This window comes from Coffea eugenioides, chromosome 6 (assembly GCF_003713205.1).
Source record: "Coffea eugenioides isolate CCC68of chromosome 6, Ceug_1.0, whole genome shotgun sequence".
Lineage (NCBI taxonomy): Eukaryota > Viridiplantae > Streptophyta > Magnoliopsida > Gentianales > Rubiaceae > Coffea > Coffea eugenioides.
Genome location: NC_040040.1, coordinates 22,177,160 through 22,190,887, shown reverse-complemented (window position 1 = coordinate 22,190,887; position 13,728 = coordinate 22,177,160). Strand labels below are relative to the sequence as shown.

At 35.3% G+C, this 13,728-nt stretch overlaps 2 protein-coding genes across 2 annotated transcripts; both read left to right on the top strand.

The window, feature by feature from the left end:
- The first annotated feature begins 213 nt into the window (after positions 1 to 213).
- Positions 214 to 1,605, top strand: LOC113773853 (disease resistance protein RPM1-like). Its single transcript, XM_027318457.1, has one exon. The coding sequence runs from the start codon at positions 214 to 216 to the stop codon at positions 1,603 to 1,605; it is 1,392 nt and encodes a 463-aa protein (XP_027174258.1).
- Positions 1,606 to 1,770: 165 nt separating this feature from the next.
- LOC113773852 (disease resistance protein RPM1-like) lies at positions 1,771 to 3,087 on the top strand. The gene has a single exon (XM_027318456.1). It carries the CDS (start codon positions 1,771 to 1,773, stop codon positions 3,085 to 3,087), a length of 1,317 nt encoding a protein of 438 aa, XP_027174257.1.
- The last annotated feature ends 10,641 nt before the right edge of the window (positions 3,088 to 13,728 follow it).

The window sequence follows — 13,728 nt, the reverse complement described above, 5'->3', positions numbered from 1 at the left end:
GCTTTAGTTTCTTCTAGTTGCTTAGTTCTTTCTTTTTCTTTTTGACCCGGATTTTCTTTGTGATAAATACTGCACCATATAGCATCGAAGTTCATCAGCTTATGAATCTATAACCTCCTCTTCCTTCTTCCTTTCAAGATACTACAAGTGGACTGTCCCATAAACCAGAAGCCGCCTTCCCCGACATTCTTAAGTTAAAGAGAAAGACTGAAAATGGCAGAAACGGTTCTCTCTTTTGTGCTGGATCAACTCTCAACTTTTCTGCGCGAGGAGGGAGGACTATTGGGAGGGCTTCGGCAAGATGTCCAATCCATCCGGGATGAGTTGGGGCACATGAGAGCTTTCCTGAGAGAGGCAGAAGCAAAAGAAGAAGATGCTCAACCCAGGCTCCAAGAATGGATCAAGCAAGTGCGAGAGGCTGCTTATGACACTGAAGACATTCTTGATGAATTTGTAGCTCGCTTTGCTCGGCATCGCACAACAGGATTCTACGGCTCTGTTCGGAGAATTTTCAGCTCCATCAAGAATTTGAGAGCTCGTCATCGTGTTGCTAGCGAAATACAAAGCATCAAGTCCAGAATCAAAAGTATTTCTGAAGGTCATCAAAGATATCAATCCGAATATGGTATCTCTGCCCAAGCGTCCAACTCACTATCTGCTGTGAACAACACAACATGGCGATATAGCAGAGATGATGCGCTGCTTGTGGAAGAAGATAAATTAGTTGGCATTGACCAGCCCAAGAAGCATCTAATTTCTCAGCTCGTCGAAGGGGATGATTACCAACTGAAAGTTGTTTCAGTCGTTGGTATGGGAGGACTCGGCAAAACTACCCTAGTGAAAAAAGTCCACGAGGATCTTGAAGTTAGAAGGCATTTCCCAGTTCGTGCTTGGGTAACTGTCTCTCAAACATGTGACTTTGAGTACCTCCTGAAAGACTTGATTCGGCAGTTACACAAGGAAGGGAAGAAACCAGTCCCACAATTGATCGAGTCCATGACTACCACCGAGCTGAAAGAAATTATCAAAGATTTTCTTCAACAAGCCGGAAGGTATGCAATTGTTTTTGATGATGTATGGGACGTTGAATTTTGGAATACCATCAAATTTGCACTGCCCGAGAGTAGCTGTGGCAACCGTGTCATGCTAACAACTCGAAAAGCGGATGTAGCCACTGCCTCTTGTACAGAATCTCTAGGTTATATCCATAGAATGGGGCCGCTGTCCTTTGAAGATTCATGGACCCTATTTTGTAACAAGATCTTTAAGGGAAATAGTTGCCCTGGCCATTTGATGGATGTTGCCAAAGGTATATTGGATAAATGTGAGGGCTTGCCCCTTGCGATTCTTGCAATTAGTGGACTTTTGGCTTCGAAAGATGTAAACAGAATAGACGAATGGGAGATGGTTCAACGCAGTCTTGGAGGTGAATTAGAAGGCACGGGTAAGCTGGACAGAGTTAAAAAGATACTCTCTCTCAGTTATAGCGACCTGCCTTGGCATCTCAAGACATGTCTGTTGTACACAAGCATTTATCCAGAGGATTACAGAATTGGATGCCTAAGACTTGTTAATTTGTGGATTGCTGAAAGGTTTGTAGAATAGAGAGAAGGAATGAGTATTGAAGATATAGCTTGGGGTTATCTCACTGAACTCGTCAATAGAAGTCTAATTCAAATGACGGGTGTGTTTTATGAAGGAATACCCGGATATTGTCGAATCCATGACCTACTGTGAGAAATTATCATTTCCAAGTCAAGAGAACAAAATATGGTCACAATTACTACCGGAGAACCAACAAGGTGCCCGTCCGAGAAGGTACGCCGTCTAATAGTCCATAGTAGTAGTGGTAGTAACAACACCCAGCAAAGACCAAATTATTGCTTTGACCACCTTCGGTCATTCGTTACAGTTGGATCCAAAAACCCACTCCTGTCCAGAATGTTGTTATCTGAAGTTTCACGGGGTAGTAAGTTGTTAAAAGTTTTGGATTTGAGACGTCAAAAGACACTGAAGGAAATACCAAATGGGATTTTCAAATTGTTTCACCTCAAGCATCTGGACCTACATGGTACAGGAGTGGAGAGAGTCTCAAAAGGCATTGGGAAGCTTCAACACTTGGAGTATCTGGATTTGGGAAAAACCAGAGTTATGGAATTACCTATGGAAATCCTAGAGCTGCAAAAACTTCGGGCTCTCAGAGTATATCAACAAGTTGATTCTTCCGATAATGATTATGGATTTCATGGATTTAAAGCTCCCTTGAATATGGGAGGGCTTCTTGTCCTAGAAGTATTAGACTGCATAGATGCAAGTAGTGGATCCACAATAGTTAAGGAGATAGGAAAGTTGACCCAATTAAGAGAATTATGTATTACTAAGTTAAGAAGAGAAGATGGAAAAGAGCTCTGCTCCTCCCTTGCCAACCTCACCAATCTTCGGGAATTAAGTGTTGAATCAATTGGAAAAGGTGATGATCATGAGATAATCGATCTAAATCATCATCATCCTTCTCTTTCTTCTTCTTCATCGTTTCTTCAATCTCTTCGTATGTTGCTTTTGTGTGGCCGCTTAGAAAAGATGCCACAATGGGTAGCTCATCAACACGGCTTGGTAAGAATAGATTTGAATTGGAGCGGGTTAAGGGGTGAGGAGAATCCGCTTGAATCCCTCCAACATTTGCCCAATTTGGGTGAAATTAATTTCTGTGGATCTTACCAGGGAGAAGGGTTGTGTTTCAAGGCTGCAGGGTTCCTAAAGCTGAAGGAGATGCACTTAAAGAGAATGGAAGGGTTGAGATGGATGAGAGTGGAGGAGGGTGCATTGCCTCGTCTCCAAACACTAATCCTGGAAAAACTTCCATCACTAGAGGAGCTGCCTATGGGTATTCAGTATTTGATCCAGCTTCAACGGCTTTCTTTGTATGAGGTGGGTTCTCAATTGAGAGAGAAGCTGTTAGAGAATCAGAAGGAAGAAAGTGAAGATCACAGAAGAATCGCACACATTCCTGAAATTCTCATTGGTTACTATACAGATGATAGGAAATGGAGACAGCACCAGCTATGGGAGGAGAAGAAGAAAACATAGTCATTCCTAGCAACAGCAGCTGCCGTGGCTTCCCTTTCTCTAGTTTGTACCCTCCCTGTTGTGGACAACACTACTGCTTCCTCTTCTTTTGTTTTTATTTTTTATTAGAAATTTTATTCCCCTTCGACCGTGAGAGAAGTTCATCATCTGCAACGTCTTTCCTTCTTATTTATTGTATGCATCGTGTATAATGCGTAATGATGTTGTTAATGTACTGTACACAATTAGTTTTATCTTTTTGTTTCTTGATCTTTTCCATAATTGATTTAGCAAACAATCAAGAGGTAGGCAGGTTAGAAGTGTATTAATTATATCTACCAGAAAATTTTCATTAAAACTCCAAATAACTTTTAAATTTAACCCAATTTAGCCTCATTGGTGCTTGTACAAACCTACATTAATACGGTTTGTTTGGTAAATATAGCGAATGTTGGACATACACCAAGTTTATTATATGATTTCTTTTACGTGATAGATATCCCTCAATCAGATCTTTTCTTCTCAAATTTGTCAATGTTTCAATTCACATTGCATATGATATGAGATCATTCATCATTGACTAGTATAATTACTTTGTGCTAATAAACCTACACTGGACTAATTTCTTAGATAATCTATGAAAAAAAAAAAAAGAAAAAATCAGTCACGTGCTGAATCAGCACGGCATGAAAAAGTATATATATATATATATATATATATACTTTTAAAAATCTTGTCCACTGCCACTGTGAGTCAGCCCGGCAGGGGTGATTCTTTTAAAAAAATAGTAAGAATAACCTGAATTTTTTTTTTTTTTCCAGAAACTGCCACCTGCCGGCAAACTCAGCCCGGCAGTGGTGATTCTTTTGGGGAAAAAAAAAGTGCGCCTGAACATCGGCTAATCAAAGCCGAAATAAGGACCAGTAGTTTCACATGCACATGTTCATTGCTCAAAATGTTGTGTTCATATTTATGACCAACCAAAGATAAACAAAGTTTCCATAAAACTACAATAATGTTTGCCTAACAATAAAGAGCCCATAGTAGCATATAAAATTTTCTATTGTTTGCCTTTTATCCTTTTGTGTTAAAGTACAATAATGTTATATATTTCAAAATACAACAATATAACTGATTAGATGAATAATTTTATTTATACAACTATATATATATCAAAATATTGTTTTATTTATACTACAATATATATATATTTCAAAAATACAACTCATATAATAATTTTATTTATTACATGAGTTTTACTTTGGAATATAAATAGTTGTATAACTAAAATTATTCATCTAATCAATTATATTGTTGTATTTTGAAATATATAACATTATTATACTTTAAAACAAAAAAAAATAAAAGTAGCACAATTGTACGAGTCCTTGGTTTAGTCAAAAGATGCTTAAAACTCCAACAAAATCGAAGAATCTCAACAATCCCACACTCCTATCGTAAGATGAATAAGAGATTCCAATTACCAGTGGTTTTAGAGCAACTTTGTTTATCTTTGGTCATAAATATGAACACAACATTTTGGGCAATGAACATGTGCATGTGAAACTACTAGTCCTTATTTCGGCTTTGATTAGCAGATGTTCAGGCGTACATTTTTTTTCCCCTAAAGAATCACCACTGCCGGCTGAGTTTGCCCGGCAGGAGGCGGCTTTCTTTTTTTTTTAAAAAAAAAAAGCTTCAGGAAATATTTTGCTGCCTCCTTCTGGGGTGGTGACTGGCGAGAGTTGACCCTCTTAAGATACTAGCACTATTTAAATTGGTAACACATACGTACCTTTTCTTCTGTATTTCCCTTTTCATGTTTTGTTCCGGTACCGCCTCTTTAGTTAACTATTACTTCTCTACGAACGACTGAGCTCTTTTACAGTCCTCCTACAATCAAGTTAGCAACTCTCTCTTTCTCTCTCCCTGCATAGAATTCCCTCTGTTATAGCTGAAGCCTGGAGGCCCCCCTGCATAAAATTTATAACTTGGTGGTTTTTCTTCTCTTTCTTCATCATTACTGTTGGGAAAAAACTGTTCTTTCCCTCTTTTGCTATAGATGGTATGTGAGAATTTTAGATCTTTACACACTAAATCTTCTGTTCTTCTCTTCTCTGATCTGTTTTGCTTTACTGTTCTTGGGATTCGATCTTTTAATGTATTTCATGAATTTTGATGTTCTATGATTGCTAAAGCTTTTTTTTTTTTTTTTTTCCTTTTTTGAAGGTTAAGGTTTAGTATGTTTTTAGTGTTGGAGTTGATGATCATGGTTTGGAAACTTTGCAGTGAAGAGAGAATCCAGAGTTATTGGATATTTAATATATATATATATATATATATATGTATGATTTAAATATAATTAAAACAAGAAGGTAGGTGTACTATTAAAGTTTTAAAATTATCATTCACCACTTAAGTTGCAACAACACTTTGACAGAAAAAATAAGGATCCACTTCTTATTTGCACCTCTTATTTGGTGCACTACCAAATAGACAAACCCTTTACATGTATACATTCTTAATTACCAGTATTTTATTACTTATATGTGAAATAAGTTCACAAAACTTGTATTATAGAAGCCAAATTCGCCCGCGATAACTCAAATTAATCAATCTGATATAACTGAATGACTAAAGATATCTATTTCTCATTCTAGAAAACGGGGATTCGGTTCTTCCCAATATATCCACCCTCCCATTCATTACCCAAAAAGAAAAATAGGGATGACTGAAGAATCGCAGGCATCACTGAATTTAGCATTGCTTTCTGGGCATCGGCCACTTGACAGCTAGGTGCTAAGGCTCGGCGGCGGCATCTCTATCTCGTTTGTCTTCTCGCCTAGCTAATTGCCAATGTTGCATTGCAATATTGCACATGGGATCATGGGCTATAAATGACTCATCCTAATAAATTTTACTTCTGCTAATAATTTTTTACCAACGAAGTGGAACTCGTATTCATTTCCAGTGTAATTAATTGAAAAATTAAAAGATGAGAATTATGCAGGCAATCAAGAACCAATGCTGACGATAAGATTTAGCAACATGTGGACAATCAAGAACGATTGGTTGGCATTTTGTTTGATTAATTTAAGGGCTAGAAAATGTTTAGTTCTACTGCGTTAAAAACCAGAATATGAAGAGGGAATCCCTAATTAACTTCTTTTTTTTAAATTAAGGAAGCTAGTTTCTCATCGGTAAGATTTGGACCATTACATTCCTTCGCAAATTCCTCTCTCTTTGAGTACAACATCGACCAATAAATAATAATCGTAATAATAATAAAGTACAACAGCATTTGGTCGAAAAGCATTAAAATACTATTCAATTAAAAAAGAGGTGGGTGGGGGGATAAAGTCTAGTTTCGGGGTTAGTAGGTGGAAATTAAAGGATTTCTCGGTTGCTTGCTGCGTTTCATGTATAATTAATCATGACCACGATCATATTACAAATTAATGACTGAATGAGACTGGTTGAGAGTGTTGCTGTTGCATGCACTGAGCTGGCTTATTTTGAAGCCATCCTTGCATTATTTTGAAGCCCGGAAGCCCACAATTGCGTTTGCAGTCTCACCACCAACTCCACCACTTGCAGATTCCCTTCTTTAAATTATGGTGTATTAGTGCACTAATTGATTTCCTTGTAAGTTTAGAACATCTTGTCATTAATTTATTGATCTCCTTTGTTTTACCAAGCTTTAAGCTTAGGTTAAAGTAACAGGGCTTACTTTGAAGGGCCACAGTGCTAAAGGCTGCTTTTCGATATTAATAGGTGCACAAGCACTGGTGTTCTGAAATTTGAAGATGATTTCTACTAACTCTTTGGGTGCCTTTCTGCTTCTTGCCTACTAAGTATAATTTTGTATTCTTAACTAGCTTCAGCTACTCTCGGCTAGCTTTCACAAAAGAATTCAGCAACCTGAATTGAGCTTAGGTCTTGAGTTGCATTTTCTGTTCCATTCCGAGGAAATTAACTTTGCTCTGCACCACACGTTCCTGGAAAACACATAGCTAGCTTCCATTTGATTCAGAACTGTCATTTTTGTTTCGAGGCGGGGTTTTCTTTATTTAAAGTAGATTCTCATTCTGTTGTGCTGTTTCCTCTTTAATTACTTTAACACACATGCATGTCTATACCGAAATTTTGGTCTGACACCGTAGTGGAGTGGTTTGTTCCCAAGGTTTCTTTGATATTCCACCCGTTTTTATTACAAAAATACTAATTGGTACAAGAGGCAAAAAAAAAAAAGAAGCAGAAATTAGTTCCACAGGACGAGGAGGTTACATATGTCAGCAGAAGGTGCAAAAGACTTTATAGTGGTGGTTTTATTTCTTCGTCAATGAAATCAACAATGTCCATTCCAGCCCTTGTTAAATAATTTGACATCATTGCTTTTGCACGATGCTGCGGTAGTCACTCCTTTATCTTTATCCGACCAAAGGGACCACAGTTGAAAGAAGGTCCTGAAGGCTGATCACCCCACCAATTGCACTGTCTTCTAGTTGGCAAGAGGATTTTTCAATACTTAGGGATAACCATTGAACATGGGTTGTTCTACAAGAATGGTGAAAAATCAGATTTATTTAGTTTTATTGACAGTGACTATGCAGGTGATTTTGATGATAGAAAGAGTATGTCTGACTACATATTCATGATGAGTTCGGTAGCTATTTCATGGTGTTCAAAAAAGCAACCAATTTTTACTTTATCAACAACTGAAGTAGAATTTGGAGCTGCAACAGCCTGTGCCTGTCAAGCAATTTGGCTAAGGAATATTCTTGAAGAATTGCATTTTCAACAAAAAGGAGCTACTATAATTTATTGTGACAATAGTTCTGCCATCAAACTTTCTAAAAATCCAGTTCTATACGGAAGAACCAAGCACTTCAACGTGAGGTTTCACTTTCTAAGGGAGCTTACAAGAGATGAAATAATTGATTTTCTCTACTACAAAAGTGAAGGACAGATTGCTAACATAATGATAAAACCATTGAAGTTATCCACGTTTCAAAAATTAAGGACGCTGTTTGGAGTCTGTGCAGTTGATAAGTCCTACTAAACTGAATGTTTGGAAAACTTTCAGTTTAAGGGAGAGATTGTTAGAAATATTTAGTGTTGTTAGTTTGACCATGTTTGTTTTTCTACCTAGTTAGTGGAATTAGTGGAGTAACTAGTGGAGTTAGTAGGACAGTTAGTGGAGTTATTTTGAACTCTATTATAAATAGAGTAGTTTCATGTTATGTTGACGAAAAATTATGCAACTTGATCTATCTCAGACATTGAAATACAAAGATTGGTAGCTAATTCTGAGGAGAGGAATGCATGCTTCCTGCTTGCTTTATTTGGTGAATAAAGCTGAAATGGATTTTGGAATCTCCTTTCTGTTTGTGCTAGCGCCTGCCTTTTCTTTTTTTTTTTTGAGGGGTGGATTTATCTGAATGATGAATTGTATTCTTGCCTCTTTTTTTTTTTTGGGTATTTTGTTTAAAAGCAAAAATGGAGAAGTTAATGTTTGTTTGCTTTTGTTTTTGAGATTGGTTTAACAGTTTCCATCTCCATTTGTTTTCATGAGATTCTTATCTTCATCTCTATGAAGTTTTCTTTCTCTCTTCTCCTATCTCATTGTTTTGTCTAATAATAACAGTTTTTTGTTGCACAGGTGGCTGATGACTCAACACTGCATGGTTGTAGTGTTTTAGTTGAAGAGATAATACTGAAGCCGTCTGGATTGATTTCCATGATTTCAGATGGGCAGCCTTGTCATTTGGGGTGTTATGGACAAATAATGTGTTAGATATAGAATTATGTCATGCAATATACTACCAGAGGATTTAATTCCTCTGCATTCCCAAAACACTACCAAATATATAGATTTAATTCCTTCTCATATCTGCATGCCTTTTCGGGACTTAATTTTTAAGGGGGAAGTTATTTTCCAAATAATGTTGGAGATATATATATATTTCTAGGTATCTTGCTGCCTCAAATCGATGATTTCTTTCTGTTTAGTAAAATTCAGACTTCTATTTCGTTCCTTTAAGATTTTTTACATGCTGATGGTTTTCCAGGTGACCATGTCTTTGTTAGTTGATTGCTTGGTCTAAGGTCACTTGGCAACGTCCCTTGGATATATACCCTTTTCTCGAAATCCAAATGGCATAATCTGCAGAACCCCACAAACTAGTCCGTCCAAAGAACTTCAGAAAAGTGCTTGGTTATAAGTTCAGTTCGATCCCACATATTATTTGTCTTTTACCAGCCTAAATGGTTTCAAGACAAACAATTACGAGGGATTAAACTATCTTGCTGATATTCAAGGTTGTTCAGGGTCGATTTGTAGATTGGCACATGGCAAACCTAGAAATCCAAGATTTTTCTCTCTCCAGTCCTGACCCAGAAACTTTTTGGGCATATGAATCGGTGTCTTGATGCATTGTAGGAGGGAATTTTGTTGAGAAAAAAGCGTGTGGCTGTTTGTTTGCAGTCTTTCTCAAGATTAGTCATGTATATATATGTTTAGGTTTGCGTAAAGCTCTAATATAGGTGTGCAGGCTTTGTTTACTCGTAAGTATAATAATATTTTTGGAAGAGCATTTAGATGTCGAGAGAGAGAGAGAGAGAGAGAGAGAGTTCAACATTCAGGGAGGTAATCGAATACTCCCTTCCGTCCCACTTTGATAGTTCTGTTTCTTTTTTCACACAGTTTAAGAAAAAGTAGTTAATTTTGTTGGAAAAGTAAATTTAGATTGCTATTTTCCTAAAATATCCTCACATTAAATAAAGTACAACTTTATGGGAACTTGAATTGATGGTAAAAAAAGAGTCAACTCTCATTAAATGTGGTAGGTTTATAGTAACAACAACTTACATTGAATAAGGGTATTTTAGGAAAATTAAAATACAACTACATTCTTCAATTGGAAAGTGGACTACAATTTGGGATAGATGAAAAAAGAAAACAGGACTATCAAAGTGGGACGGAGGGAGTATTAGATTGGATGCACTGACTTTATTTCTACCACTGGTCCAACTATAGAAAGGGCTTTTTCTGTGACCCAACTTGAGATATTGTCGAGACTATTATGCCTGAAGAAAGTTTAGACAACGTTGGATGGTACAAATATTGTTATTTAGAACACTAGCTGTCAAAAGCGATTAAGGCCTGGACTGTTCATATCAAATCGGCCCACGATATATGTGTGCGTCACCCTAATGAAAGGGGGGAATCAGGGTCCAGGGATGGCAACTGCCCGTCCAGTGGGGGAGTAAGGGTGAGGGGGTTGGGGCGGGACAGGAACGGGATGAATTTTTCTCTCTCCTTTTTAAATGGGGCAGGGCCGCTGGGGGCAGGAGAACCCATCCCTCGCTTTAATTTATTAATATAAATAAATGTAATATATTATATAATCTAATAATAATAAACTTAAAATATTTGGTAACTAAACATAACCTTTATCCCATTTCTATCTAAATTCCTAGTTGATATTTGACACAAGCATGTTACGCGTTTTACGAGTATTTCTAAATATTATCTATACAATTCAATTGAAATTTTTAATTTTTTTGATGTTTTATTTTAACACTTTTCTTGTTTTATTTTTCATTTTTCACTTTTTTCAACTCCGTATTTTATTTTATTTTTTTGAATTTAGCTTTGATCTATTGAATAAAAACTTCTAGAATAAAAAACTAAATTATCACCCGTGGGCATCCGTGGGAGAAGCGGGGTGGAGGGGAATAGAGGCGGGGGAAGGGGCAGGGGACGGGGGGAGTTTTATAACAACGGGGCGGGTCCAGGGAGAGGGATCCCTCACCCGTCCCCCGCCCTAGTTGTCATCCCTAATCGGGGACAAGAAGGGGCAACTGCCTTCCCAAGATTCTGTCGATATCACATTAATGATTTGGGTTTTTAAAATTTTACTTTATCTACATTAATTTTGGGCCTGCCCCATCCTTAATTAATGTTGATATGATTATCCTTTTCCCTTTTTAAATGAATTTCCCATGTTAAACCAACTCCTAATCTCATATTCTATAGGATTAGTGGAATGCAAATATAACAACTAATGATAAAAGTAAATGCCAAAAAAAGGAAATAATGTAATTACATTAGGTAGCTAACTAATTAATATCCAATTAGAATTTTGTTCATATTCAATAATTAAAAGGGATACCAACTTTTGTATCCTTGCAGTCAAGCATTAACTATTTTCTAATTCTCCAAAGTAAGAATTTCTATTTTGCTTCCAATTTTCTATTGTATATTACATCCGAGCTATTAATTTTGTAAGCAATTGTTCTTATATAAAAGTGAGAGATACAACTGTAGAAAACCTAAAGAAAACCATAAATTTGATCATAATATTGTCATTCTATTAAATGTTTAGCTTTAAAATTGTACACTTTTGGTAGATTCTATTTTGATTTTAAGTTGTATGGATAGGCAGTACAGAATTGCTTGCTAGTATTTCTTAAATTCCTAACATTTTTTTATATTCTATTTAAGACTATTATTAAAAGTACTTGAATGTTAGTCATTGCCTTGGAAGTTTTGACCTTAAACTTATGTTTCTCACATTATTTTATATTTGTAGGATTTGGTTGTTCTCCCCACTAAACTCAAATCCTAGTTCCATCCCTGATTTAATGAATAATTTTCTCCCTCTAAGTGGCATGGCTATTGGAAGAGAATTAATGGATTAATCAGTATTTGGGTCATATCCTTTTTTTTTTTTTGGTACTAGATTCTCTTCCAATCAATTTTATTTATGATTTCTCTCTACTCTAACAACATTTATCTCTCTTCTAATTTTGTACAAGAGTAAGTGAAGACACCCTGAAAATTTTTGTTTAATTAGGTTATCATTCTCTTACTAATTTTTATCATATTATTTACAAGTTGAAGTGACATGGAAATTCTAAAAGGTCCATAAAGCCAAAAATCATGCTCCTTCATCTTGAATAAAATGTCTCAAGGATAAAAGAAAAACAACAAAGTACTGTTATATTCATAAAAATTTCTTTGAGAAAATATACAAAGAACAATGATAAGAGAAACCTCCATGTAGTAGTGCCATATATTTGCTCAAAAGTTAAAACCACTTGTGTCGATATTTTTTAGTTTTTAGGTTGACTAGAAATTTAAATATTATGTGTATGTATATGTATGTTCCTACATTAATTCTTCCATACTAGAGTACGTAATTCTCCACCCAGGGCTTACGAGTCACTTTGGTATGGTTAAATGAAAGGAAATACTGCCATTTTAATCCCCAAAATTTGGGCAATACGCTGTCTTGTTTTAATGAAAATAAATTTAGCCCTTGTTGTTTTACTTTTGCGGAAAATTGCCCCCAAAATTTTAACAGAGAGAAATTGCTTCCTAATATTTCAAAATTTTGCAAAAAAGAAAAATAAGGGGACAATACATAGAATTTGGTAATGTCTAATATTTCAAAATTTTGCAAGGAAAAAAAAAAAAGGACAATACGTAGAATTTGGTCAATTATGAGCTCCGTGAGAGTCATGTGGGTGTTAATTAAAGCAGTTAATGAAACTATCCAGAATTGTCTCTAAAAATTGCTCTTTTTTTTTCTAATTTTTTCTTTTCCCATTAATTTTCCTCTCTAAACAGACATTCAATTTTTTCTAAAAAACCTAAAAGTCAAAACTAAAACCGACACTAATTTGAAAGCAAGGATCAAATTATATCAAATCTTCTTCTTTTTTAAAACTGAAAATAATAGGGACCACATTTTTTTGAAACTTTGGGATTTATATCGGTGTTGTGTGAAAACTTTGGCAACTAAAAGAACTTTGTTCCATTTAAATGAATTGGCATAGGAGTACATGCATTGCGTCTTGGATGTTATTTCATTTTTCCTTTTTAGGTATGTTGGATGTTATTTCATAAAACAATAGCTAACAAATTAATTTGTGAAGATTGATGAGGAGGGAAATTTTTTTTTGACTATTGATAGTATTTAAGTGGGCATAAATTTCTTCTCCTTTGTTCTTTATTTTGCAAAAGCTTCATAATAATCTAATTACATTCATGATTACTAGGAAATTTTGCTATATTCAGAAATGATAATATTTCTTCCTATTCTTCTTTGATTTCCAAGAGTTTCAAAAAAATGTCCCTCTATTCATGATTACTAAAAAAATTCCTTCTTCTAACTTTATTTTTATTTGCCTAGTAGCATTGCCACAAAAATTACGTTAAGTGAGAAAAGTAGTTTTAATCCTCAATATTTTGCTTGTGTAATAACTTGATCCTTAATATTTCAACCAAAATAAATTTAGACCCAATATTTCTGATTTTAAGCACACGTAGAACAATTGACAAATTCAACAATGATTAGTGGTCAATATCAAATTCCTATTAGTCAAAGTTTTGATTTTACACTTTTAGTCTCCAATGCTTGGTGTTTAAAAAATTATGGTCCTATAAATCTTATATAGTCATATTCAGGGTTTTAGGATGAAAGAATATGTAAATCAGATTGAAATTGTGTTAGACATGTATTAGGAACTATAATAATGAAATGTGGAAAAGCTAATTAAACTTCTTTTTTTCTCTTTAATTTTATTTTTTATTTCATTTATCCATGCTATTAATTTCTCATGCACTTTTTCTCTTTTGCATAGTTTATCTCA

What these genes read in the sequence shown, in the direction of transcription:
- LOC113773853 (XM_027318457.1), top strand. Translation starts at nt 214, where the DNA reads ATGGCAGAAACGGTTCTCTCTTTTGTGCTGGATCAACTCTCAACTTTT.
- LOC113773852 (XM_027318456.1), top strand. Translation starts at nt 1,771, where the DNA reads ATGGTCACAATTACTACCGGAGAACCAACAAGGTGCCCGTCCGAGAAG.